At 53.4% G+C, this 26,411-nt stretch overlaps 10 protein-coding genes across 10 annotated transcripts; 5 read left to right on the top strand and 5 right to left on the bottom strand.

Annotated features, from left to right (window-relative positions):
• Window positions 1-468: 468 nt before the first annotated feature.
• SLM2 (phosphatidylinositol 4,5-bisphosphate-binding protein) lies at window positions 469-3,137 on the bottom strand (the record flags this gene model as incomplete). The annotated part of the gene is made up of 4 exons (XM_062913140.1): window positions 469-1,543; window positions 1,603-1,940; window positions 1,997-2,484; window positions 2,549-3,137. The coding sequence occupies 4 exons, from the start codon at window positions 3,135-3,137 to the stop codon at window positions 469-471; spliced, it is 2,490 nt and encodes an 829-aa protein (XP_062764402.1).
• Window positions 3,138-3,184: 47 nt separating this feature from the next.
• Window positions 3,185-3,693, bottom strand: QC763_0085980 (uncharacterized protein; the record flags this gene model as incomplete). The annotated part of the gene is made up of 2 exons (XM_062906190.1): window positions 3,185-3,221; window positions 3,548-3,693. 2 exons carry the CDS (start codon window positions 3,691-3,693, stop codon window positions 3,185-3,187), a joined length of 183 nt encoding a protein of 60 aa, XP_062764401.1.
• A 612-nt stretch (window positions 3,694-4,305) lies between these two features.
• QC763_505490 (uncharacterized protein) lies at window positions 4,306-5,955 on the bottom strand (the record flags this gene model as incomplete). Its single annotated transcript, XM_062913139.1, has 2 exons — window positions 4,306-5,636; window positions 5,697-5,955. 2 exons carry the CDS (start codon window positions 5,953-5,955, stop codon window positions 4,306-4,308), a joined length of 1,590 nt encoding a protein of 529 aa, XP_062764400.1.
• Window positions 5,956-7,251: 1,296 nt separating this feature from the next.
• On the top strand, window positions 7,252-10,194 carry NEP1 (18S rRNA pseudouridine methyltransferase). The gene is made up of 3 exons (XM_062913138.1): window positions 7,252-8,376; window positions 8,776-9,044; window positions 9,113-10,194. The coding sequence occupies exons 1-3, from the start codon at window positions 8,013-8,015 to the stop codon at window positions 9,587-9,589; spliced, it is 1,110 nt and encodes a 369-aa protein (XP_062764399.1). The 5' UTR covers window positions 7,252-8,012; the 3' UTR covers window positions 9,590-10,194.
• A 1,587-nt stretch (window positions 10,195-11,781) lies between these two features.
• On the top strand, window positions 11,782-13,566 carry QC763_505470 (uncharacterized protein; the record flags this gene model as incomplete). The annotated part of the gene is made up of 1 exon (XM_062913137.1): window positions 11,782-13,566. The coding sequence occupies one exon, from the start codon at window positions 11,782-11,784 to the stop codon at window positions 13,564-13,566; it is 1,785 nt and encodes a 594-aa protein (XP_062764398.1).
• Window positions 13,567-14,559: 993 nt separating this feature from the next.
• On the top strand, window positions 14,560-17,061 carry STR2 (Cystathionine gamma-synthase). The gene is made up of 3 exons (XM_062913136.1): window positions 14,560-15,049; window positions 15,131-15,225; window positions 15,320-17,061. Exons 1-3 carry the CDS (start codon window positions 15,002-15,004, stop codon window positions 16,974-16,976), a joined length of 1,800 nt encoding a protein of 599 aa, XP_062764397.1. The 5' UTR covers window positions 14,560-15,001; the 3' UTR covers window positions 16,977-17,061.
• Window positions 16,954-19,536, bottom strand: QC763_505450 (uncharacterized protein). The gene is made up of 4 exons (XM_062913135.1): window positions 17,860-19,536; window positions 17,616-17,777; window positions 17,363-17,500; window positions 16,954-17,302 (listed from the first exon to the last, which is right to left on the bottom strand). The coding sequence occupies exons 1-4, from the start codon at window positions 18,731-18,733 to the stop codon at window positions 17,151-17,153; spliced, it is 1,326 nt and encodes a 441-aa protein (XP_062764396.1). The 5' UTR covers window positions 18,734-19,536; the 3' UTR covers window positions 16,954-17,150.
• On the top strand, window positions 18,226-21,528 carry QC763_505440 (uncharacterized protein). Its single transcript, XM_062913134.1, has 3 exons — window positions 18,226-19,678; window positions 19,745-21,149; window positions 21,211-21,528. The coding sequence occupies exons 1-3, from the start codon at window positions 19,563-19,565 to the stop codon at window positions 21,340-21,342; spliced, it is 1,653 nt and encodes a 550-aa protein (XP_062764395.1). The 5' UTR covers window positions 18,226-19,562; the 3' UTR covers window positions 21,343-21,528.
• On the bottom strand, window positions 21,376-24,115 carry ATG4 (Cysteine protease atg4). Its single transcript, XM_062913133.1, has 4 exons — window positions 22,501-24,115; window positions 22,263-22,431; window positions 21,991-22,215; window positions 21,376-21,927 (listed from the first exon to the last, which is right to left on the bottom strand). The coding sequence occupies exons 1-4, from the start codon at window positions 23,243-23,245 to the stop codon at window positions 21,540-21,542; spliced, it is 1,527 nt and encodes a 508-aa protein (XP_062764394.1). The 5' UTR covers window positions 23,246-24,115; the 3' UTR covers window positions 21,376-21,539.
• SQS1 (squalene synthetase-like protein) lies at window positions 23,588-26,406 on the top strand. Its single transcript, XM_062913132.1, has 3 exons — window positions 23,588-24,287; window positions 24,349-25,852; window positions 25,909-26,406. The coding sequence occupies exons 1-3, from the start codon at window positions 24,155-24,157 to the stop codon at window positions 26,393-26,395; spliced, it is 2,124 nt and encodes a 707-aa protein (XP_062764393.1). The 5' UTR covers window positions 23,588-24,154; the 3' UTR covers window positions 26,396-26,406.
• Window positions 26,407-26,411: the final 5 nt, after the last annotated feature.

Genomic DNA, 26,411 nt, shown 5'->3' with positions numbered 1-26,411 from the left:
ATCCTGTCTCTTTTCTCTCCAACCTCCCCGAGATATATAAAAGCCTGAGGGACTAGTGCGCTCAGGGCTCTTGATGAAGGCGGTGCGAGGTTGGGAGGTTGGTTGCAAACTCAAATCAGCGACACGAACACCAGCGCATACATCTCTGTCAGGGTGCAGCCTCGCAATGAGACTGGATCACATGAGAAGGTGAGGCAAATAGCGGTGGCAGTGTCCAAGATCCGGTCTTCAATCACAAAGATATCTTCGTTATTTAATACCGAGAGCGGTAATGGGGATAAACAATAACATTCTGCCATCTGCGAGACTGTTGAATCTTCAACTAGCAGGGAAAGGCTGGTACTGGACACCACTGACAGTGAATAAAAGGGGCCTTGAACTTCGACGGTTCGCGCCAGAGGACAATTAAAGAACAATTAACACAAAAAGAAAACCCTCCGAGCCAGTTTTTACATTCTTTCAAGGGTATCAAAAACCGCTGGTCGAACTCTTGGGATACTCCCCAGGTATATGTAGATGTGAGATGGTCGGGGCACTGTCTGTTCGCTCGGCGCCTGGTCGTACTTGCGGGTCGTTTTGGGCTATACCTCCATTGGCCTGCCCATACCAGTTCCCTCGAGGCTCCGACTTGTAGCCATCTTGGCCGTCTGTCACCGAGATGTTCTGTGTGGCATAGAGTCGATCATCTGCATCGGCTCGTGAGGACAATGTTTGAGCCTGATCTCTGAGCGTGGAAGGCGAGATAGGAACTGGTTCTGCCCACACCATGCCATCTTTCTGATAAGAATCCGATCCTCCATTGGTGTAGACTTGGTTATTTGCAGACCCAACGACACGTCCGTTTGGTTCTTCGTAGGCGCCTGTTGTTGTCCTGGTCTGGGGGATGGGTGGCGAGCGCAGGTCCTCGTTCCGTCGAGTTGTCGATGACGTATCGAAATGCTGATGGATATGATATTGCGGTCCTAGCTCACTTCTGGGGATGGTATTGGCTGCAACAATGACATCGCGATCGTTCTCGTCGTATCTGTTTGGTTCGGAGCTTATGCTAAGCGGCGAGAGGGGGACCTGTAAGCCTCGTTGTGCGTTTACTTGGAGGTCAGATGGGAATCGCCCACCTGAAGGACGTCGAGGCAGGGAGTCTGGTCTCGGCTGCTGATTGACGGATGCGGCAGTTGCCATGAAGGGGGGGTCTTCGTCATCGTCGACCCCGTCGCTGCTAAGAGACGACCGTTGAGATGATCTGCTAATGCTTCGACTGTTGCCACGCACGAGATTGCTTCGCTCTTCCGGAGTCCTCTCGGTCAAAGTTTTGATGTCCTCGTACCAGGCCATCATCGTATCATGGCTCTCCGCGCGGAATACCCATGTGTGGCCACGATGCATCGATCCTGTCTGGCGGCCCTTGAGAACGAACTTATTCGAGGATCCGCCTTCTGTGGAGTGCGATCCCAACTTCTGTTCCGGCAGGTAGAGGGACATGACGGGTGCTTGTGTCTTGTCCGCAGATTTGAACTCGTGCAGATGCGTGGGTGAAAGAACGTACCTGCATGTGTCAGTACAAACAAACCTTGTACACGTGGTCTCGGCAAGAGAAGAACATACCATCCGGCTGTGTAGCTCTTCAAGTACTTGCTCTTCCGTTCCAACAAGCCCGCTCGGATCTCTTGGCAAGCATAGTGATCCCGTCCTGGGTAATGTATGAACTCAGCTGACCGCATGGGAAGGTCGGGGTCAACAAAGCGTTCATCTCTGTGAACAAAAGATAGCCATTCTGCGTCCTTGGCCAGGGTGATGGGGCCAAGCCGAAGCTCTTCGATGGCTCCATAGGCAGAGTCTGCTTCTCGCTTGAGTATGCTGGCATAGGCGTTGTATGACTTTTGGATCTCGCCGACGACAATCGACTCGAGTTCTTTCCCCGAGTTCTCTAGGTTTAGGTATGCCTTGAATAGGAACAATGAGTATCACTCTGCGCACCGCCTTGCAAGGGGGGGCTTACCTGATGCAGGTAGTTTTCCTCATCTATCTGTTTCTCCAACTGCCGGTCAACGTTAAGTCGTAATAAATAAGGATCTTGCTTTCCAGTTGTCAAGGCCGTGTCGAGCTCGGTTTGGCCCAAGACGTCCTGTAGGTTATTTACAGCCTTGCGAGTCGCCTCCATCTCTTTATCCACCGAGTTCTTGAAGTCGCCTGATAGGTTCTTGATCTCTTTGATCTTCTGATGCAAGTCGCTACGCAGACCGGTCAGTGCCAAGATGACATCCTCCTCAATCTCTCTCGCCTTGTTAGCCTCCATAATGGCTTGTTTGTTGTGCCCTCGCAAAATCTGCAATGCGTCATCGAGACCACCGGACGCGATGAAGCCCGGAGGCGTCGTGATATTGTTCAGCACATTGCCCAGTTTGATTAGCGACTTGGCTCGGTGTTCATAGTGTGCTTGGATTTCGCGAAAGTATGTGATCAAGTCCTTGAGAATCTTGCGCCAGGCTTCAAGCATGAGGTTAGCCACAAGATCGCAAGGATGGGTGATCTGGTCGAGACAAGCACTAACCTTGAAAGCGGTTCGCAAGAACCTCAGTCGGACTACCCGATGTGGGCACTGGGCAGTAGAAGGCGCTGTGAAGTTCATCCTGGTCTGTCGTTGGCTGAAGGGCAAGACTCCTCACGCTGCCTGCCTTCATGCTCCGCCGGCTGTTACTTCGCTTCAGACTGCCGCTCCTCCGTATGGATGCCTTCTTCTTCAGGGTGTTGCCACGAGACAGAGATGTCGCTCCATCGTTGGTGATGCCGGCGACGGAGCCGGCGTAGGAACTGGACCGCTGCATCGCGCTGTTGTTGATGTGATTACTGGTCTTGCTATATCTCTGGCCGTCAATAATGGAGCTTCCTCGCTGGCTAACATCCCACTCTTCGGTAAACTTGGTCGGACGCGGGGCTATGGGACCGTCAAGGTGGTTGTCGTGTTCGACGTGGGAGTTTGCAATGGTATTGGAGAGGGTCTCGGCATCTGCTGCAGCCGTGGGATAGCCCTGTTCCATGCCGTGTTGCTGCTGAGGGAAATGGTTTGAAGGGCCGTATCCACGGTCCTGACTGAAGGGAGGGGGGGGAACGACGCCAGCTGGAGACCGGCTGGTTGACATGATGGTCGGTGCTAATGCGAAGTGCAACGGGAAGACATATAGGCGCTTTAGAGTTTGGCCGCACAGGTGTTGACTCGCTGAGGGCTGGTTCACCAATTATTAGCTCCGATACTTGGTACAGATGGGAAGCGGCTGCCTCCTGGTGCCAGGGTGCGCTGCGCGCGGAAGAAGAGCAAGAATGAGACGATGGGGCGTACATGCGACACAGAATGCTTTCACAGGTCTGGACGGTGTCTCACGCAGAGAAGGAGATAGGTATTATCTTGTATGCTGTGTTTTTGGCGGCGGGCGCAATAGATTAGAAAAGTAGTGGTCGAGCGAAAAGAGATGACGGGTGCGATGTACGGATATCCCTATACTGGATGGATGGGGATGGCGATTTGGGGGTCTAGGCGGTGATGTCGACCGACGACGTCGTCGTCTCGAGAGTGCTTGGCGGAGGGCCCCTTTCGGGAAAGGAGCTGGGCTTGGACAGGCCTTTTTGATTGACTGGGGTTCCGTTGTCTGCTGATCGGGATGTCGGCCAAAAATGAACTGGCCACCCCGGTCGACTCATGGAGGTCTTGTCCTGTACAGATGGTTGTGCAGAGAGAGAAGGACCCTGCTGCCAGTCTGATGATATCAAATGCACAATCGACTCCAGTGCTGCTGGAGAAGACTGGAAGTGAAGTGAGCTCCAGAATCAGCAAGCAGCCTGCCTCGAACTGGTTCCATGCCGAGAACATAACATGGTCCCCGCAAGCCTTTGTGTGATGACGTATGGCGCCCTGAACCCCTCCTCCAACCACCAGTGGGAGGCACGGGAGGCCAATGAGTCTGGTAAGACTGCAGGTGGCTTGCCAAGCCCCTGTTCACTGCTCTACGTTTGAAGACGCATCTTGCGTCATGCCTCCGAGCTTAATCATCAAGCAACGAATCCAAAATACATTACAGTCCATTACCTAGACTAGACTATAGCTACTTATCTGAACCCTAACCCTCTATATTATAAAATTGAATCGTTATTACCTCCCCCTATTCCACACCAACTTCTTCTCTCCGTCATATCAACAGCTATCTGCAAGCACATGCGGATTTGGATGAACAGGCGTCGTTGCCATTCCACCAGGGAGTGAGGGTGTATATACGATATAGCTACCTACCTGATAGCCATACTTGAGCGTGGCGTTTATGCGATGAATCTCCGACGGCGAGCAAGACGGGCAAGACGAGCTGCCGCAGGAGGGGTAGGTGCCGCTGCAGGATCAAGTGCTGGGCCTTCCTGTCCTGTTTGCTCTTGTTGGGCGTTATCATTGCCGTTGGCCTTCCCTTTTCCCTTGCCCTCCCTATTCTGGCCATCTGCTTGCTTGTTGTTGCCAGCATTTGCATTGTTGTTGCCAGCCGCGTTCCCGCCGCCACCATTACCACCAGCAGCATCACCACCGGCTGGATTCCCGGCAGCAGCATCGCCACCGGCTGGATTTCCGGCATTTCCTTGCCCATTTCCTTGCCCATTTCCTTGCCCATTCCCTTGCCCGTTACCCTGCCCGTTACCCTGCCCGTTACCTTGCCCGTTACCTTGCCCGTTGCCTTGCCCGTTTCCTTGCCCGTTACCCTGCCCATTACCCTGCCCGTTACCCTGCCCGTTGCCCTGCCCGTTACCCTGCCCGTTGCCTTGCCCGTTTCCTTGCCCGTTACCCTGCCCATTACCCTGCCCGTTACCCTGCCCGTTGCCCTGCCCGTTACCCTGCCCGTTGCCTTGCCCGTTTCCTTGCCCGTTACCCTGCCCATTACCCTGCCCGTTACCCTGCCCGTTGCCTTGCCCGTTTCCTTGCCCGTTACCCTGCCCATTACCCTGCCCGTTACCCTGCCCGTTACCCTGCCCGTTGCCCTGCCCGTTGCCCTGCCCGTTGCCTTGCCCGTTTCCTTGACCATTCCCTCCTGCATTATTGCCACCCGGATTAGGGGCGCCGGGGCCGAGGGCAATAGCATCAGCAACCAGAGCTGCTGCTGCCTGACCCTTTGCGCCATTGTTGGCGGCTTCGTTCGGAGTGTTCCCGTCACCAGTAACGGTGAATCTGACACAGTCATCTTGTGATCCGCGCTGGGCGACAGGCATGATGACTGGTTGGTGGTTGGCTGCGGCTGTCAGAGTGCAGACACGGTAGTTTCCGGCCGGAAGGCCACCGGTCACCGCAGCGCTAAGTCTGCCCTGGCCGTTACCGGCGTCGTTGATACCTTTGAAAAAGGCAAACTGTTGCGGATCCATTGGTTGTTGAGGGTTCAGATCGGCACCCGTGTCTTGTACGGTTACATGAGTATGTCCCACTATATTGCCGTTATCCAACTGCTGGGGTGCGGAATAGTAGGTGACAGCAGCGTTCGTAAAGGCTCCGGCATTGAGGTTGGTAACTTGAACAACAATCTCAAAGTCTTGATTAGACGGAATGGTGGCACCGTTCGCTGGGTTTGTAATGACGGTGGAGATCATTCGGTCTTTAGCAGGAATTTGACCCATCACTAATTCATGCCTTTGTCAGTAGCGCTTCATGAAGATATCTGTCTGTGTCGTTGACATACCAATGCCGTTACAAGAACCGGTCGTGATTTGGAAACCGTTGGTAAGTGTTTGCCCCTTGCAAAAGTTGATGAAGTTGTTTTGGGAGGTTGCTGAGGCTGCCTGAACATCCTCGGCACCCAAAGAGCTCTTGCCATCGACAAAAGAGCCTTGTTGAATGACCTCTGGGTCTAATGTGGCACCTCCTTGATTGTTATTCTGCGCTTGAGCAAGGGCCAGCGAAATGAGCGAGGAGACCCAGAAAAACCTCTTGAAAGCCATGGTGCCAGACTGGCAAGGTAAAAGAACGATACAAACCAGCTGCCTAAAAACGAATGTATGAAGAGAACGAAAGTAGGATTAGATCCACGCTCAACGTGATCTGTCCAGACCTGGCCGGCAAGTGGATCAAAGAAAAGTGTGAAGAAAATGAACAAAGAAGGATCGAGACTTGGTAACTACACACAAGACAAAAAAATCACAAAATAAGAACCTAGCGACGGAGGTGGCTTGAGGGGATATGTTATATCAGGCCTCCGAGCTCAACATGTGTGCCCGAAAGACAGGTGAGACCTCTTGGATCCATCGTCGTGGCCGAAGAGAGGAGAAGAGACGGCGAGCCTGAATATGGCCCAGGACAGAGCGGAGGGCGAGGTCAACTGGCCGCAGAGTGCTCTTGAAACAGGGTGCCAGAAGAAAGAAGTGGCAAAGGGCTGGTTTGATAGTCAAAAAGGGTAAGGTTCGGAGAATCTGTCTACATTCGTTCGGCCTTGGTGTGAGAGATGGCTTGGGGAGGAGGAGAGAAATGCAGTGGTGGTGGTGGGAGACCAGGCCAAAGAAGCCCAGTAAATCAGACGATATCGAGGTGCGAGGACGCTGTAGCGACACAAGACACGGGCGTATTAGCGTTCGAGTTTGGGTATAGTCTCAACTCGAAGATCGCAAGTCTAGGGAAGATTCAGCGCTGTGTCGGCCACATCGGCCACGAAGACGCGACGACCATGACAAAGGCCGCAACCAGGGTGGACAGATGACGATGGCAGAGCACAGGGTGAAATCCGAAAGGCCAACGTTCGTGTGACCTAGCTAGAAGAAAAAGGAGGGGGCCTAGACTAGTCCACGTTGATTTACGGCGACGCCTTGAAAAACCACACCGGATCGCGGCGGCGGCGGCGACAGCGGCCATGACAACTGATGTGTCTACCTATGTTGGCTTCACAAATGTCATTTCTGCACAAGTTCTCTAGCTGAGACGCACCTCGGGCTGTTGTTAGGTAGCAAATAGAATTGTCGCCGAGCTCGTGATCTGGACTCAACCGAGCGACAGTTGGCCCTGATATCCAAAAGTCAAGCATAAGTGTTCGTCCGCTTTTCCGGCGTGTCGGTCGGGATGAGATGGATGTGGAAACAAGCCCGCGTGGAGAGGTGGGGCGCGGGGGAATGGGGTCATCGTGGTGTGAAACAAGGGCCCTGTCAGAGGGAGCAACGGTGTAACGGGCCAGGCCGCTTCAGCAATTGAACCACATCTTTATTCGACAGATAGCATATAGACACTACCTTCCTTATCTTGAAGTAGGTATGAGAGAGTACGCAGCCTTTCTTCAACAACTAGTTCACTTTCTGCCTTCTGCGCTCGCGAACAGACGAATTCTTACCTACTATTATACATGAGTCGGGTCCAGGACCAGAAGAGGGCCTGGCGGGTCTCGCACTCTTGTTGTCCAACATTCGCACCAAGAGGCCAGCAGCAACGCCATGCATGTCAGCTTGGCCGTCCAGGACCCGAGTCGGATACGGCGGATGAATAGTTGAGTGACAGCAATACTTGGCTGCCACCATCGATCCAAATGGCAACCGTCCGTCTACCTATTCTGCCAAGCCAGGGTCTTTGGGGAGTGGGGAGGGTACAAGAACAAGCTTCAATCACCCCAGCTGGCGTCGTTGATCATGGCATCTCTACTGTATGTAAGAATGCTGGCCCATCCGGTAAACCACGTAATACAGAAAGAAGTGGGGAACATCTCCGTCAGCTCCGTCTTTGACCGACCCGTCATCCACCCCTTCTGTCCTCGGCGTTCCTGGAAAGGCTTAGCCTGGGGCGGGTTGAGTTGCAACGCCAAAACTTCAAGAAAAAACTCTGTCAAAGGATTTCGCCACGGTCTGGTCGACCATCCTGAATGATTGCTATGTGCTGTGTAGGGGGAGACAATGCTAAGACGACGTTGCAAAAAGCCATTGTTTGAACGGCTCCAAGACGCGGGATCTGTGCCGAGCATTGTGGTTCGGGTCATCATCGAGCTCTTTGCTCCTCCGTTGTCCCGGCTGGGGTCTTATCTCTGATGCCCATGCTCTCTCCGGACCCCGACTGCTCTAGGTTCCGTACCCACCAAACTCCGGGTAGATGCCACCTAGAGAGGTCGAAAATTACCCGACTCTGCGGTTCGGCGCCTTTTCTTTTTTGCATTAAAAGCCCCCATAACCTTTCGCTCACCTTGCACCGTGCCCCTTCTCAACATTCTGTCTCCGACTTTCACCGCCAATTCAAACTTTTCCTCGTCCGCCAGTGCTTCGTTGATATTTACTTACCTCCATTGCCACGCTCGCCGTTCTCCTCTCCATCTCTTAAGATCAACCCATCACTGTTCGGCCTATACACCACAGACATGTCTTCCTCCCCCGAGTACCGTGCTGGCAAGCGGCCCCGTAAGTCTCCCATTGCCACACCTTTGATGGCTATCTCTGTTCTGCCAGTGGATGGCGTCCTTTATTGGTGATTTCTTTTTTTGTCTCTGCGGTCTCTGCGACTTTGGAGCGACGTTTGGCAAGCACGCAAAGATAGGTAGATGGCCGTGATGGCCGGTTCTGGCACGACCCCACTTCCAGTCAGGTGTTTCGATTTGTTGAGCCCAGCTACTGCCGGGTCTCCCCTCGAACAGCGGGCATCCCATTTTTTTCTCTATTTCACAACTGAACTTGAGAGCCATCAAACAATTTATTTGGAGACTATTGCCAACACCAGATCGGCAGCCACAAGCCTTCCTGTGCAGAAGTCCTTTTTTTCAACAAATTACGGTGTTCTGACCAGGCAATCCAACATGACAGGTACCCAGTCGTTGCCTCCTCCAGCCCTGCCGCAGCTGGTTGCTGAGCAGCATGTGCCTATCCCCCCAACCGACAAGAACACCAAGCGCCTTATCGTCGTCCTCTCTAATGCCAGCCTCGAAACCTACAAGGCCTCGCACGGCGGCGCTGGTCGTATGGGCATGCAAAGGGAGGATAAGTACTCCTTGCTCAACAGCGACGAACACATTGGCGTCATGCGCAAGATGAACAGGGACATCAGTGATGCCCGTCCAGATATCACTCATCAGGTTTGAACATGCCACGGCTCACATTTGCAGATTATTCCTTTTGCTGACAGATGCCGTGTGTTTCGCAGTGCCTATTGACCCTTCTCGACTCGCCGGTGAACAAGGCAGGGAAACTCCAGATCTATATTCAAACAGCCAAGGGTGTTCTGATCGAGGTGTCCCCCTCTGTTCGCATACCGCGCACCTTCAAACGCTTCGCTGGTCTGATGGTGCAGCTGCTGCACCGCCTTTCCATCAAGGGCGCCAACTCGCAGGAGAAGCTTCTCAAGGTGATTCAGAACCCCATCACCGATCATCTTCCGCCCAACTGCCGGAAGGTCACGCTCAGTTTCGAGGCCCCTCTGGTTCGTGTGCGCGACTATGTCGACACCCTCGGCGATGACGAGAGCATCTGCGTGTTTGTTGGCGCCATGGCCAAGGGCGCCGACAACTTTGCCGACGCATATGTGGACGAGAAGATTTCGATCAGCAACTACAGCCTTTCAGCCAGTGTTGCCTGCAGCAAGTTCTGCCACGCCGCCGAGGACTGCTGGGACATTCTATAATCAGTCCTGCCGACAACAACGCGCGCATGAAATTGGGGTCCAGGATGAAAAGATCTGTCGGTCTCTCCGTCTCACAAGGTGGGGAGCTGCGGTCGCAATGATCTATTCCGTGATACAACATCGCGGTGAACGATCACTGTCAACCGGAACTTGGGTCGTCTGTGCTTGAGCTGTCGGTGTTTTTGCAACCAAAACATGGGGCATTCAACAACGGATCCAAGACGCTTTCGTCGTTGCGTGGTGCCACTTCAACTTGGCTTACATATCCCCTATTTCATAGCCTGCCTTTCTTACCTTTTTCCTTTACTCTTTTATTTGCTCAAGCAACCTATTTTTACACATTCATACCCCCTCATTCATACTAACCCCACCTCGGCGCCGTGGTAAGCGGCACTTCGATCGGTGACAGCTATACCCTATTCTAGGCTTCGAGAAACGGAATTACCGAACAGCAGGAGGGCCTTGGTGGTGGCAGTAGTCAGACAGAACGAAGCAGGACACAATGTTGATGGTGTGGTATGAGAGGTGTTTGCGTCCGGGTGGAATAGTCAAGATTTTGTGGTAGCATAATGCGACGTGGGAGTTGCCTGACCGGTTGTCTTCGAAACCTTGTGTTCAAATTCATGCGTGATTAGTTTGATATGTTGATTTGCTTCAAGGTTGGTTGGCCGCCCGCTAATCTCGACTATATTTCAGTGTGCTCTGGGACAACTGAAAGGCAGCCAGGCACCTACCTATCTACCTCCTCGTACAGGAACAGCCACCTTCACTGAGCCATATCAATGCAGTGCCGCATGACGCCCGGCATCGGTACTGCATTCCCATACTGGCCGCTCCCTCATAGGCGCTCAGCACAGTTCCGAACAGCAATCACGCTTCATCGGCCCCGCACCAAATGGCGGCCTCTCGCGGGGCCGCATTGCAGTCACTCCGTCTTGGCTCCACAGACCACTCAGATCCAGGTACCAGTTCTTGGCTCCGAGTGTTGCGGTCTCTATGATTGGCTCATCGTCAGCACCACAACGTCTCTCTGTTTTCTTTCCCCGCCTTCTCGCAGGGCCTCATAACCAGTCGGGGTTCAAGATTATCATGACCACAAAACATGACCAGCCGATCGAACAATTCTGTCAGTTTGCCAGTTCCGTCGCCACAAGAGGCCGCCATCTGGCTCGGGGTATGAATGCAGATCATCAGCTCTGGAGAGCAGAACACAGCCTGACGGTTTGCTCAAGTAAGCACCACGGACGTATCTCAGAGTGGCATCCTCTTAGCAACCTATAGGATGGCCCAGTCTTGAAAAATAGACTGCCACAGCCTGCCGACTGAGCCCTGTCACTTTTCCATTGAGCCTTCTCCCACCCTCGAGGGATGGCATACTTGTTGCAACAAGATGGTGTGGCTCAGCGTCCACTCGCAGGATAGAATCTTTCGAAGCCTCAAGCCAACCGGGTTGCTACGAATTGCCCGGTTCTGCAGTTCTTAGTGGGGACGAACTTCACCTTGTCTCAAGATGGCCCTCACCATCTTTCAGATCTGGAGACCCTGTCAACCACTTGCGTCAAGAGCACCACAACTGCGGGGCATGTCTCCCTATCGCTGCCCGTTCGAGGTTGGGCACCGTTTTGCCAGCCCTTTTGTACCCCATCATTTCCATGCCCTGTGGCCCTTTTCTCCAAGTAGTCTTGAGCTGTGCTGCGTCGCATGGATCCGACTGGCGACGCACACATTGCCGTTGTTGCCAAATTGTCCAGCGTTCCACTCAAACCAAGCGAGCTGAGCAACGTTTTGCAGAGCGCGAATATCATCTTCACAGTTGTTCTCCCCCTCCGCTCCAAGAGCCCAAGTTCTACACCATTCCCGAGAAGAGTCAAACGGGCAGCTGGGCTGGAAACTTGGGCCTCTTTTGGTGATGGTCATCCCCGTGGCAGCGCTTGCTTGGATACCAGCTCACAGAACAATCCCTGCCATCTTGCCTCGTCACGCCACAGCGCCCTGAACACCACAGCATCACACCCCCAAGGCTGTTTTGGGCACGCAGTTTGACCGTTGGCCGGCCTATTGCTGCCGCCGTCGCGTTGCACCACCACACTCATCACACAGGCTCCTTGTCATTGTGCTCTTGCCGAAGGCTGCTGCCTTTCCGCTGAGGCACAACCACCCTGGATCCCCTCATCCCTTCTCCCCCGTGTAAAATGCCCCAACTCCCTTTCCTCGAGGTGGAGGACCTCTCCTCATCGTTGTCTTTCTATTCCGCCATTGTTGAACCACTGGGCCTCCGACACATCAGCACAGAGCGCGGGCACTTCCCGTCGGTTACATTTGGCAATTCAGAACGGGATCCAGTTTTCCAGCTCCGCCAGGTGGTCGCAAGCAGAGACCGGCCCCTGAGGCGCTCACGCATAGCGGTCAGCGCTCCCTCGCCGGGCGCGGCCGACGAAGCCTTTGAGTTTGCATTTCGGGCTAATCCCGATCTTCGGGACACATCATACTTGCGCCACCCTGCCGAGGCCTACCCGGCGGCCAGTGGCACGTCTGCCCACCGGGCGACAACGCACAGTGGCGGGACCCGCGTGATTATAAGTGACTTGGACTACAACATCATGGAGATTGTGTACCAGCCCCCTTTCGACTACCCTCCACACTACAGCGGCTCGACTGTCCGGCGCACACGGTCAACCGACGAAGAAGCAGGCCGTATATTGACCTGGAATTTCGACGTGGCAGGCTCGTTACGACCCGCCCCTGTTGGTGCCAGTTCTGCGTACAGCGGCCCACCCCGGGCTGATCCACGACGCTCGCTGAGCTACCACGACTACGAAGAAGAAGAAGTAGAAGTCAGAGACTACGACGACGAGGACGACCACCACGGCCACGACCACGACGTGAGAAGGCCTCCTCCCCCCGCGGCAGGATTGAAGCGCAGTGTCACGACGGGCACTTCCAACTACGAACCGGCTGCCTCGGCCAGGGAGAACTCGACCGGACTAAGTGCCGGCGCTGTTGTCGGAACTTTGCTCGGGGTTGCTGGCGTTGCTGCCGGAGCTGCTCTCACCTACAACATGGTCAGGGGCGACCGCACCCGTGCTTCGGCGCACGACGACTATGATGCCCCCCCCTTCAGCCGCCGCTCCACCTTCCCGGACAAGTATGACAGCTATTTGGATCGCAAAGGCCGGTATTTGGACACGGAGCGGCCCGCGGATAAGGGGCGGTATTCTGACGAGTATGGTTCCGGTCTCGATTATTGGAGGCAAGGGCCAGACTACGTTGCTCGATATACCCAAGTCACCTCGCCGAGGAGCAGAGATGTGGATGGTGCCTATGACGATGCGCGGGGCCGTCACTCAATACCTCGTTCGCGGGCTTCTGTACGCCCACGCAGTGAAGCAGCCAACAGCCGCGAGCCATATCTTCTCGGGGAGCCCGAGTACCGCGGTTATGTGAGCTCCAAGTCCTCCAAACATCCGCCCATTGTCCAACGTGGGTATACGTATGATGGCCCAGAACGGGATAGCTACGTGTCTTCGCGCAGCCAAAGGTCCAGTAATACGCTCCGCGCATCGCCAGCGGATGCTTATCTGCCGTCATCACATCCTGTCTCGCACTCAAGGTCGGGCAGTCGTGTAACCACAACAACATACAAGGTTAGCGACAGTCCTCGAGGATACAGCCGGGAGGAGATTTATGGCTCGGCCCGTCACATCCCATTCTCAGAAAGCCGGGCTTCTCCGTATACGTCGGCGCGCGACCCGCTCCTCGCAAGTGGGAGGGCACCACCGTATCTCTCAGCTCGCGAGGCCACCTACCCCAGCGATAATCGAGCTGGTGCATACTATTCAGCCCGCCATGCGCCACTTCCCCGGAGCAGTGGAGGAAGCAGTCGCGCTCGCTATGGGGAGGACGACGACGATGATGATGCTGACAGCATTGCGCCCAGCGATAGCATTAGCTGTGTTGGAAGCCGGAGGAGTCGTTAATGACGATATCTGATTTAGAGCATATAGGCGACGCATATTGGCTACCTACTCTTCCGAACGGGTGAGAGCATGCTAGTTTTGGCACAGAGCGATCTGTATGATGATTTCACTTTCTTTTACTGCTCTCTTTTTATATTTTTTGTTTGGCTTTTTCAGGGGGGCATCACGTGCTGGGAGCAGCTAAATCATGGCGGAGATGGATACACGCAAAGACTACTGGTTGGGGGAACAGGTGCATTGGGTCATGACATTTTCAGGGTGGGAGCAAAGAAACGGATGGTGGACATATGTAAGCTAGAGTTAATGAACCGGGCAGGATGGGGCCTGGATCTAAATTGGATGTACTGGCCATGCTTACAAAGTGGTCGCGGTGGTCCGACTTGGTGTGAATATGGCACTGGACTGCTACAACGGTGGACCGCTGCCAATCACCACCGGCTTCGGCGGCGTCGGGAGCTCGTACCCGTAACTACCAACCGTCTACGGGACCCATCCGGGCCCGGAGTGCCGCAAGACTGGGACCCCTGTCATCCGAAGTATGCAGACATATGTATAGGCTAAACATTTTGTTTTCATAGCACGGGCAGAATCAAACGGCTGGTTGCCACCGGTATACCACTTGCAGCCTGCTAAAGTGTCTTCTATTGAGACTCTCTCTCACTTCTAGTCCTCTGCCAATCCTTGTGTCCTTCGATGACTGGGAGGATTGAGGTGCAGGTGGCAAGAGTGGGGCACGTTCCGGAGAAGTGGGGGTCGCTGTCCACAAAGCTTCATTGACACCATTTGGCATGGCAAGCACACTTGGTCACTGCCCACTGACATAGCGGCACCAGACAGTGCTTCTATCTGCTCTTGTTTGGTGTTGAATGCCATGTGTTTCGCTGGTAGTGGCGGGAGGGAAGAGGGATACAAGCTGGTTACCCGTAAGGCATGTACACATCCAAGAAATCAGGAAGCCGGTAGAAAAAATGACTCCGTTTTTGCCTCCGATACTCGGAATATAATGTGCAACTGTTCGCTTTGATAGTCCAACCCACGCCATCCCACACAGTTTGTGGCGGCATAGTTAAGACGATGGACCGGATACAGGGACATGGAACATTCCATTAGTATAAAATAAAGTTCATAATTGGTCAATTTTGGAGGTCGGAAAGGTGGGTACACCCATCCACTCTGCACCCACCACACATCTCTACCTTGGACCGTTTTAGTGTACCATCCCCCTTGACAGTATCCGTACCACCAATCGAGCTCGACCATTTCCTCTCCTGTCTAGAAACTTGGGGAATCTCTCGCTGATTTCGGCGTACATCACCTCATAACAGACGCCATCTTATCACGCTCTGCGTGCTGTCGAAGCCGAGGACAGAGAGATTGCAAAGTTAGGAGCGCAACAACCGAGTCAAAACTGTGACTCTACGCTTCTTGAGATACAATGCCCGCCTTCAACCTCGGCGAGTCTATCCCGCCGCACACGGAGCATGTAAGCAACTTTATGGTCACTCTTAATGTTTAAACATGTTCGGTCTCGGTGGCTAACCACAACATCTTGATGATTGCTTAGGCGGTGAGTGTGTCACTACCAACGTGGAGAGCAAATGTTGGTTATGAAGAAGGAGAGGACTGGGTTGTTGGCAGTATGACCACTGGTTATCCTCGGTATGTCACTTGCTTCATCTTTTCTGCTCGCACCGTTCATTTTCAAAGGTCTTGATCATGTGCCATGATACTAAAACGGCAATCTATTCTCCAGCTTCTTCATCCACAGGAGCATCCAAGCTTTTGCCAAAGACATTCTGGAGAAAATTGGGAAAAAAGGGCTGGTTGCTTTTCTGTTCCCAACTCGTCAGGTTGCTGCCCGGTGTGTGAGCTTTGTCAAATTACGCGCTCCTCCTGTCATCGTGTCATCTCTTGAAGTTCTGCATCTGGTTCTTGACCCGGTAAACCCGCAGTCCAAGGCTCTTCGTGGGCTATCTCCCTCTATCTCGGCCGTCATCTGCTCTCCCGAGGGTTTCGGTTTTCTGAAGCAGTATTGGCAGCACACGGGCGATGGTGTCTCTAGCCGCAGGGCAGAGTTCTGTCACAGTCTCTTCAAGGATGGTCTGTTGCGTGTGGATGAATCCCCCAACACGGCCGCGCCCATGAGCCCAAAGCCATGCAGAGGACCAAGGCGTTACCAACGAGGGGGCTCTCTCGACGCAGGAAAGCCATCAACCACATCCCAAACGTCAACAACCGTCCCTGACAGAGAGGAGACGTCGCGATTCTTGGAGGAGCGCTTCGGTCGGAACCTGGATGTTTCTTTTGTTGAGCCCGCCAAATCTGCCATCAAACGGCGAATTGCCGGGGCGCTCAGAAGCGATCGTGAACTAACATCTAGCCCGGTGCCCGAAAAGGAGATGGAATCCAATACCCGTGGTGTTGTCAACCTCCGCGAGGACGACATCTATCTTTTCCCAGCCGGCATGAACGCCATCTTTAACGCTCACCGTGCCCTTCTTGGAGCGCGTGGAGGTCTCAAGTCGGTCAACTTCGGGTTCCCTTATGTTGACACCCTCAAGATTCTTGAGAAGTTTGGCCCTGGATGCGTCTTCTACGGCAATGCGTCCGAGGCCGACCTTGACGACCTCGAAGCTCGGCTGAAAGCAGGCGAGCGCTTCCTGGGGCTCTTTTGTGAATTCCCGGGCAATCCGCTCCTCACTTGCCCCAATCTTGCCCGCATCCGCGAGATGGCCGACAAATACGACTTTGCCGTCGTGGTGGACGAAACAATCGGGACCTTTGCCAACATCAACGTTCTCCCCTTCGCCGATATCGTCGTCTCTAGCTTGACCAAGATCTTCTCGGGTGACTGCAACGTCATGGGAGGCAGTGCCATCTTTAACCCAAACAGTCGATACTACTCTGCGTTAAAAGACTTTGCCCGCACGGGGTACGAGGACACATACTGGCCCGAGGATGTCATGTTCATGGAGCGAAATAGCCGGGATTTTGCGTCTCGGATTGAACGGATCAACGCCAACGCTGAGGCCATCTGTGATGTGTTTCGTGAGAACAAGCTCATCAAGGCGGTCTTTTACCCGCGTGATAACGAGTCCAGCGCCAACTACGAAGCCTGCAAGGTTCCTGGTGGAGGGTACGGCGGGTTGATCTCGGTCGTGTTCCACCGCAAGGAGCAGGCTGTTGCATTTTACGATGCTGTTGACACAGCCAAGGGGCCAAGCCTGGGAACCAACTTCACGTTGACATCCCCCTATGTGCTTTTGGCTCACTATCAAGAGTTGGAATGGGCGTCGCAATTTGGTGTTGACCCTGATCTGATCCGCATCAGCGTCGGGTTGGAGGACACTGCTGATATTGTAAATGTGTTTCAAGCTGCATTGCATGTAGCAGAGCACGGCTCGCAATAGGCAGTTCCGTGTAGAAAACGCATAGAATTTGAAAGCAACATCAACCAAAGCCCCGTAATGCTACCATACCCAATTCGCTCAAAACTCCTGCTGAGGTATCACTGTGTCTGACTTTATGTACAACTTCCATTAGGTAAATTATCCCTTCCTTTTTTGCTTCCCTTGTACAGGGGATCACATCACGATACACGGCGGCTGTGCACCTTCCACGTACAAATCGCCCAGGAGCTCCTTTCGCCGCTCGTCCTCGTTGTTCCTCTGCTTCTCCTTGGTCTCCTTTGGAAACCACCTTTCCAAGTATCGAACGAGCTCCATATCGATATGTGCTGTGTGGAAGGTTAGCGACCAGGATTCATGAAACAGCCGGATTGAAAGAGACAACATACATTCGTTGGCCCGTTGAATCACATCGGCTCGACATAGCGGGCAGAAGCGCTTTTGCCTGTTTTGCATCTTGATCATGCACCGGATGCAAAACAGATGGTCGCAGTCCAGTCGGATGGGTAGCCAACATATGGAGAGGCCTGTGTGAGATAGAGAGAGGGAGGTCAGTATCGAAGACATTACATTGGTTCTCTCCTGGCCTCAGCACCGAAACACAGCCCACCCGCTAGGCTGCACAACATATGTGTCACTTACAGACAATGCACGTGTAATCCACGACTTGTGGGACAAGGCTGATGACGTCTCGAGACAGCTGGGCGCAGATGTCCTTGGATATGGTCTCGGAGATGAAGTGTGCCGAGTTCATGACTTTTGGAAAAGTCTTTTTCACCCCCAGTGACGTTCTCTTGTCGAATTCTACAGCAAAAGGGGGAGCAGTTAGTCTAGTGGACGGCTTGAAGATGGGACGAGTGGCACCCTGAGCATTCCGAGAGCCTACTTTTGATTATTTTTGTTATGGCTGTCTGATTCAGTTCCTGGAACTGCAAGTTCTGCAGCAGCGTGGCATTCAACGAGAGGAAGTGTTGGAAGGCGACGGCGCTGGACTTGATCTTGAACTTCTGCGGCAGCTGGCGCTTGCCCACCTCTTCTTGGAACCAGACGAGTTGCTTGCGAGCTCTGTCGCTGCTGCGAGCACCGCCGGAAACCTCGTTGGTGGAGAAGAAGACCTCGGCCGAGAGGTAGAGGTCCAGAATCTCGCGCCAGCGATACAGATCTGACCGGGAGAAGTCGATGACTGGTTTTCGCGGTCTGGCTACTTGTGCGATCTCGTTTCCAATCACGTGGATGTTTTCGATCATGGCAACCCGCTCCTTGTCCTGGAGAGTATCCAACTCATTGACATCCTGCTGGAGGACACTGAAAAAGCGAGCATCGGCATCCAACGGGACGTCAACCCACTCGCCGTCACTGGTTTGTTGCTGGCGATGGCTATACGGGGGCGCAGAGTCATGTGTCAAGGCTGATGGTCCAGGTTCTGTGCTGGCTGAAGAGGTGGGAGATAGAGATACTGGTGATTCTGGCAGCGAGTCGACTTCTGTTTTCTGATCCAGAGGTTGAGCACTTGTAGTGGCTGGACGCACAACCAGTTTGGGTCTCAGAAGCTGGGAGTCGTCCGACTCTAGGCGGTATTCGGCATTTCGCTCAGCCACCAGCTTTTGTAACGTGTCCGGATCGTAGCCATTGTTTATCAGCTCCTCCCGCACCTTACCAAGGATCTTTTTGAGCTGACGATAGGGAACCGCCTTGTCTACCCAGTGTCTTGGATAGGTCTCAGCCTCCAAGGCCTCCTTGAAGGCGTGGCCGAATTTCATCGTAATGTTACCACTGACCTGGCTGGCTTAAAATGTAACTGCGAGGATGGCATGTGCATGGCGAGACAAGGCGCTCGATATGCTTCTCAGGGTGCCGAATTTGCAGTCGCGGGTCAAGATGGGGCGGGATGGGATTTATAGGTAATGTTGCTTCTCGGTGAAGGTGGTTCAAGACGAGGTGACAGACGGCCAGACCCAGCCAAAGCGCGGAAGCCAAGGATAGGACACCTGGTAGTGGTTGCTTGGCCTCCCCCCTAACCATTTCCCCACGGTCAACGTGACAAAATGGGTGGCGGTTGCAGTCTGTCAAGCAAGAGGTTTGTAATGGCGCCTTTGAGCAGCGGCCAAACGTTCGGAGCGTTTAAGCTAGCGAAAGAAGGAATCAGACGGAATCGAGCGTGTTCATCTCTCCTTTTTCAACCCGTAAACAACTCTGAACCCTGAACTCTGAATCCCTCAACGCTCGTCCGACCTCGCCATGTATTCGTGAAAAGTCTAGATGCACCTCTTATTTTGTGGTGGGCATTGAGACACATGCCACTTTTCCCAATCGGGATTTCGTCGTTATTTGGCCTGTAGGTTTGTGGTGATGATGGGTCAGCCCACCAGAATGGTCTCCATCAAGATTTCCAACAGTAGCCCCGCCCCCGCCATGGCCCCACTAAAATGTTGGCAGCATGACAAGCATAAACGTCTCTGGAAGGACCCTCGGACCCTTACTTCCCAGGAGCATGGAAACATGCACATGCTTCTTGATTCGTTATCACTTTCTTCAGCGGACGTGTAGAACCCTGAGCACCCAACTATCAAAACACCCTTTATTATACGAATGGGAGCTGACCAATCCACACCTCGGGGTGCCAGTCAGGCGGCCACCATCGTCACCCAGCAGAAAACATGCTATTATGAAGTTCTAGGAGTTGATCGTCAGGTGCCGGACGAAGAGTGAGAGAGACTCCCTGCTCCCGTACAAGATGAATGTAGTCTGACTTTGAGGCCTTTTGGATGTAGAATTCGGAGGGCCTACAAGAAAAAGGCATTGGAGCTGCATCCCGATCGCAACTACCACGATACCGAGAACGCGACGCGGAAGTTTGCCGAGCTACAAACAGCATACGAAATACTATCGGACCCCCAGGAACGAGCTTGGTACGACTCGCATCGAGATGCTATCCTCAGGGGTGATGACGAAGTGGCTGGGGGTGCGCCTGGCGGACAGGACCCCGGCAATCACACCTCGGCGAATGCTGTCTTTGCACTGATGGGTCGATTCAATTCCAGCGTACCGATGGATGACAGCCCGCGTGGTTTCTTTGGGATATTGAACGTCTTCTTCGAACAGCTTGCCGCAGAAGAAGCTGCAGCCTGCGAGTGGGACGGAACCATCCCTACACACTACCCACCGTTTGGCAAAGCGGAAGACGACTACAACACCGTGGGCAAGTCGTTTTATAATGTGTGGTCAAGCTTCTCGACGAGGAAATCCTTTCAGTGGAAGGATGTGCACCATCTTGCGCACGCACCAGACAGGAGGATCCGTCGCTTGATGGAAAAGGAGAACAAGAAGCTTCGCGATGAGGGCATCAGAGAATTCAACGATGCGGTCCTCTCTTTGGTTGCGTTTGTCAAGAAAAGAGATCCCCGTTATGTTCCCAACACACAGTCTGAGGCGGAACGGCAGCAGGTCCTTCGTAATTCCGCGGCAGCCCAGGCGGCCCGGTCGCGGGCGGCGCACCAGGAAAAGATGGCCGAGTACGTGGTGCCAGACTGGGCGCAGCCGAAAGAACGCCAAGACTACGAGGGCGAGTTTTCCATGTCGGAAGAAGAGTCCGAGGTTGAGGAGATCGAATGCGTGGTGTGCAACAAGACGTTTAGGAGTGAGAAACAGTTCGAGGCTCACGAAAAGAGCAAGAAACATATCAAGGCAGTACAGCAGTTGAAAAGACAGATGAGAAAGGAAAACATGCACTTTGATCTAAATCCTCAAGATTCACCAGGGGCATCTACGCCGCAGTCTCCACAGCCAGAGCAGGACGCGCAAGTCATCCAGAGAGAGAGGGACATGACCAACACAGCACCGCTGGCCTCTGAGGACGGGAGGACCGGAGAAGAAAAGCAAGGGCCCGTCGAGCAGGATGATGATCAAGAACAGAGCACACAATCATCGTCGAGTCCAGAAGATGACGAGTATGCACCACGTTCCACGGTGGAAGAGCGCATTGTCAACGGGGCAGGAGCCACCAAGAAGGTGTCACAGCCACAAGCAGACGATAGCGGAGACTTGGCAGATTCTACAGCTGCGAGCGTTGCCAACCTCACACTCAGCGAACCGGCGCCAGGTAAAAAGGTTGGTAAGGCGAAACTGAAGCGAGAAAAGAAAGCAGCTCGGCAGGCAGAGTCACAAATCCAGGATTCGGTAGGTTTCTGTGTATTGCAAAGCTCAATAATGATATTCGATGCTGACTGCTGGGCTTCAGCTACAATGTGTGGTATGTAAAGAGGCATTCCCAAGCAAGAATAAGCTCTTCGACCACATCAAAGAACTCAAACATGCAGCTCCGGTCTCTGCCACGCCTGGTAAATCTGGAAAACAGAAGAGAAAGAAATAATCACCATACCGGTGTGTGTATCAGCTAGTGCTGTGCATCATCTAATCGAGCAGAGTGTCCTCGATTCTCAAACATCATAGCGGGGAGAAGGTTTTGTTGAAAGTCCCCTAACCTGGGCATGCACACCACGGCGTTGGCAACGCCCCTTTCCCCAGAACTACTTGTTGCCATATCCAAAAATATTACCTTTAAACAAGTCATAAATCAAGCACCGTATCTGTGTCGTCCCCGTCACTCAGTGTCTCCACCTCATCAATCGCTCCCGCTCGACCGAAACCCATCCCGTGCTCCGGGTCATGAGGCGAGACATTGATGATGGCCTTGCCCTGAACATGCTTGACAGAGCTCTTCCACAGATCCCAATCATCCTCATCCTTGATGAGAAAGCCAATGAGCATGCTAGGGTCCATGTCTTCAACGTGGAGATGCCGCAATCGTCGGGTGTGGCAGGAGTCCAATTCTTCTATGGTATAGTCATTCGGATTCTCTCGATAAGGAAGCGCCGGCCGTGGGTGATGGGGATCGAGGTAAAAGAGCCATTGCCCCTGAGCACCGATGAAGTAGTGGGATGATGACGGGCGTCCGCTGGAATGTGTTAGACAGAGGCTAGAGAGCGTGAATATGCAAGGTGCATCAGGACTTGCTTACCCAGCAATACCAATGGCTTGTGGCAATTGTAAGGTAGATATGAGCGCTTCATGGTAGATTGGGTTAATCTTGTCAATCCCCAGCCTCGTAGATACCAGAATTAATGTCGGGTGAAAGTGGTTGCCGTCAGGGTTCGCGGTTGACATGAAGTTGTCTTCGTATACTTCAGGAAGATCTCGTGTCAAGTACACTCGCAGGGAGCTATCGTGCTTCTTGGCCAGAGCCCTGTTGTTTGTTAGAGCCAAGTTTCCATCCAGAGAAGGGTCACGTACTGGATGCACCGTGCCGTCGCAGATGGGCCAAACCACTCTCCAGGGTACTTTCCACAAGCAGCTGCACCATGGTTGACAAAGTTCTGTATGGAATATGGAGCACGAGGATTATCTGCGAATAGGCACACGATTTCGCGTTCGATGTCAGGGTTCGTCGTTCGTCTCCAAGCTGCACAAGAGAGACGAAATTAGCAACAGTTCACACACACAATAGCAAGCATGGCCGGAGATTCCTTACCACGTCCTGCACGGCTGATCAACATTGCATTGGCCAACAAGCTCTGCCCAGACCTGATCATGCATCCCCAGCCCGTATCTGATGAAAAGCCGGTCTGGTCCCCGAAAGAAGTCTTGAATCGCATGGTAAAGGACAAGGCTGCGGCCGCTTTCGGGTCGGTCGAGCGAGGAATTACTTCGAATCCGGTACGATATGTCATCCATATGCGGGACTCGAAATCATCGAGAAAGGCCGGGGGCCAGCCGCCATCTTGACCGGGCTCTTCGTACGCAAGAGCTGAATCAAAACTGCTGGCAACGGAGAGAGGAGGTGTTTCGGGCACTTGTAGCTGGTGCTGACCACTAGCCGCAACGGGGATTGGGGCAACTGCTTTTGCATTCGATGTATTCACCGGCACTCCTGCCTTCTCTGTGGCTCTTCGTGGCTCCGATTCCACGCCTGCCCCAGACTCGGGTACTATAGCGGTAAGAGTGGCATCTGCGGGTGGTGTGCTGGTGGTGAGCGTAGGGGGTGTGCCGTATTCTTTTGTATCGAGGAGATATGAGCAACCCAAACACCACACTGGTTCATTGCTGCTTCGATCATTGGTAGGCTCTGGGTCCCAGATTCTCTGCAAGATGCGTCGGCCTACACGGCTGACCTCGGCCCCGGCGGATATCGCTGCCTCCATCGCAGTCGCGATCTTGGGTGATGTTCCCGAGACGGCCGATTGCCAGTTGTTGCTGCCTGAGCGCGTCGACTTCATCGGATTTGGTGAAGCTATAACAAAGCAGAGAAGCAGAAAAGAATACGGTCGCGACAGTGATTTTCAATGTGGTTCAAAAACAAGGTGGAAGTTAATGCCGGCCTGCTAGAAGCCCTGTCCTCCTGATCGGATGGATCCTGTGAGCTTCTTGAGGACACCAGCTACACCGTAGCGCGAACTAACAAAGAAGGGCATGCAGTGTCACTGCGCAGGAGATAAGAGGCTCTAGCAATGGCCCAAAGGCAAAGAACAGATGAAGTTGGCGAACGAAACGATATGGGACGGAGCACCACAGGGAGCAGCACGGCAATATTTGATTTTGGAACGGCCAGAAGGCTGGAAGGAAGAAAGCTGGGTTGATCTTGAGAGGTGAGAGGTAGGACAAGCTCATGAGGGAGGTATGTCATATGAGTCGCGGGGGTCTCCACAACGACCAGATGCCAGCTGTGGCGAAGGCTGCCTGCCGAGTGCACACCCGGCGACCGCCAAGCCCTTTGGGTCAATTTACGATTACCCTAACCCTCCAATTCCAACAGTGTACCTTCCTTGCGTGCCAAGAGTAATACAAAGCTAGACTTTCATGACATCCTCCTGCCACTGAGGCAACGGCAGCACTGCTCCATCCCCAGACATCACTTGCCAGGCCACAAGTTTATCTGGAAGGCGTGTGACTGGATAAGCTGGGAGATTTTCACTCTCTTTGGACTTTCGTTCCCAACATCCAGAAAACACGCCAAGAACCGACTTCGACCCCGGGTATTTCGTCTACGCCACCGCAGCTTATTCATTCTACTACCAGAGTTGTCCGCATAAAATATTCGGCATTGCACCACCTGCCGGTTTTCGCTGAATTCGAAATATCCCCTTCTCCCGCTTCTTCAAACGATAGGATTTGTATTTTTGACGACTATGCCGCCAAAGAGGGGAAAGCGGCCATATGCAGGCCCCAAGGCTGCTCACCTTCGATCTACCCCCAGAGTCCAGGGCCATGTCAGTTCCTTTTCCTCAACGACGTTTTTCCAGAGTGTTGCGCACTCAAATGGTACGATTTCCAGATTCCGCCCTGTCTTGGTTGCAGGACTTAGCTCATCTAACGCCAACAGACTTCTCTTTGAAGGATGAGGTTAGGAACACTCAGTCCCACCACCTTGACTCAGCCTGGACTTCCGGTACGGTGAAACTTCGACAAAAGCCTGTATCGTTTGTTAGTGCTGGATACAGCGAGCCTTTAAAACTTCTTGAAGATATCGAGCAAGACAAAGTTCACCCTGGCGAGGCTACAGAGAGCAAGGCCGACGACATGGACATCACTACCGTGGACGTCAACCTCAACGTATCCGCGGAGGCTGTCATAGAGAAGACGACTCTCGTTGAGCTAGATTCAGCGGCCAAGGGCAAGATGGTTCTTTCCAACTCGACGTCTCAAGACAACCCCTCCAGCGAGACTCCCCAAGAACAGGCACAAGACCTCTTTTTCTTCGACGTTAGCGGAGATAAAGCTATTCGAGACAAACACCGTGCTGTCCATCCGCCACCCCTGGTTCCCATTCGGAAGCCATCATTGGCCGAATCTGATTCCAGCGAGGAAGTTATCCTCTTCAGAGGCCGTGCAGGTAACGCCAAAACAGTTCCGCAAAGCAACTTTGTGGTTCGTAACGGCGTTGCTACCAATACCACAACCGCCATAACTCCGACCGGTCATAAGACCGAACCTACAGCTGCAGAGGAAACGAGCCTCCGTGATTATCCCGAAGTGATTCCTGTAGCCCGCGAAAAACGAGCAGGACGCCAGCGCAGCCGTTCAAAAGCTTCCAAGATTCCCAAAACCGACGAAGATGATGAAGAGGACGCCATTCTGGCAGATTATATCGCCAACATGAGTGCCAACCCAGAGGATGACTTTATTTCAGACCAGCTACGTTCATTCAACAACCGTCGGGATCTTGGGGGTGACAATTTCGCTCTCAACCTCGGCTCCGGTGACGAGAATGACATACCGGTGGTTGAAGATTTGTCAGGCGACGAACAACAAGCTGAGTCTAGTGGTTCTGGTCTTAGTGATGCCGACGAAGATGACGGGGATGAGAACGATGAGCCAGATGAAGACGACGATATGGACGCCGATATGGATGACGAGGAGCTTGCACGACTTCTTGCCAAGCAGGAAGAGCTTGGGTTGGGGAGCGACGAGCTTGTTTTGATACCCGAGTCTTTCGGAGTAAGCAAACGAGGGGCGAAGAAGGGAGGCCAGAAAAGGGCAACATCCTCATCGTTCGCCAAATCTGCGAATGCCAGCTCCGTTGCTGATGCATTTGATGATCTGGATCTTGCCGACTGGACTGTGCCAGTCCCCCGCAAGCGACGCTCCAAACAACCACCCAATTTCAACATTTCGGATTCTGAAATCGAGGCAAAACTGAAGTTGGATTGGTCACGCGATCGGGAACGAAAGAAAGAGCGCAAACTTGCCCGTGAGTCATTACGTGGTCAGGGTCTTCTTGACAAGAACGCCAGCCCCGACGATTTGCGCGTCAAGTATCCAGTTGGCCTTAGACTGGAAGACTTCAAAACTGAGCTGGTGGCTTTTCTGATCAGCTCGGATGAGCGGTAAGGCATTTGAGGCATCGGAGCTAGAACAAACGTAGGCTAACTCGGTGACACAGTCTTGAGTTCCCCCCGCTCGACAAACATGGGCGTATGGTCCTCCACCAGCTTGCCTTGAAATTCAATGTCAAGTCCCAGTCTACCGGAAAGGGCACAACACGCCGGCCGGTTCTCTACCGGAGCAAGCGGACCATCACATTCAAACCGCACCAGATCACAGAAGCGACACGCCAGGTAGATGGTGCCGTCCGCCGGGTGGGGCGCAAGTACTTCCCCCGTGCTGACGTAGCTGGTCCACGGGGCGACACTCCCCGGGATGGATTCAGAGGAAATGCACATGTGAGCGTAAAAGCCCTGGTACTTCGAGAAGGAGAGGTGGTTGGCGCCTCTGCCCCTGAGTTGGGCCAGGAAAATAAAGGTCGCGCGATGTTGGAGAAGATGGGCTGGAGCAAAGGCATGGCTTTGGGAGCCTTGGAGAACAAGGGGATCTTGGAGCCCGTCGCTCAGGTCGTCAAGAAGTCGAAGGCTGGCCTTGGTCGTACATGATGTGTGTTGGGAGTTT

Source organism: Podospora pseudopauciseta, assembly GCF_035222475.1.
Source record: "Podospora pseudopauciseta strain CBS 411.78 chromosome 5 map unlocalized CBS411.78m_5.2, whole genome shotgun sequence".
Classification (NCBI taxonomy): Eukaryota; Fungi; Ascomycota; class Sordariomycetes; order Sordariales; family Podosporaceae; genus Podospora; species Podospora pseudopauciseta.
Note: the sequence above shows the minus strand (reverse complement) of the source record. Positions and strands in the feature narration are given on the sequence as shown.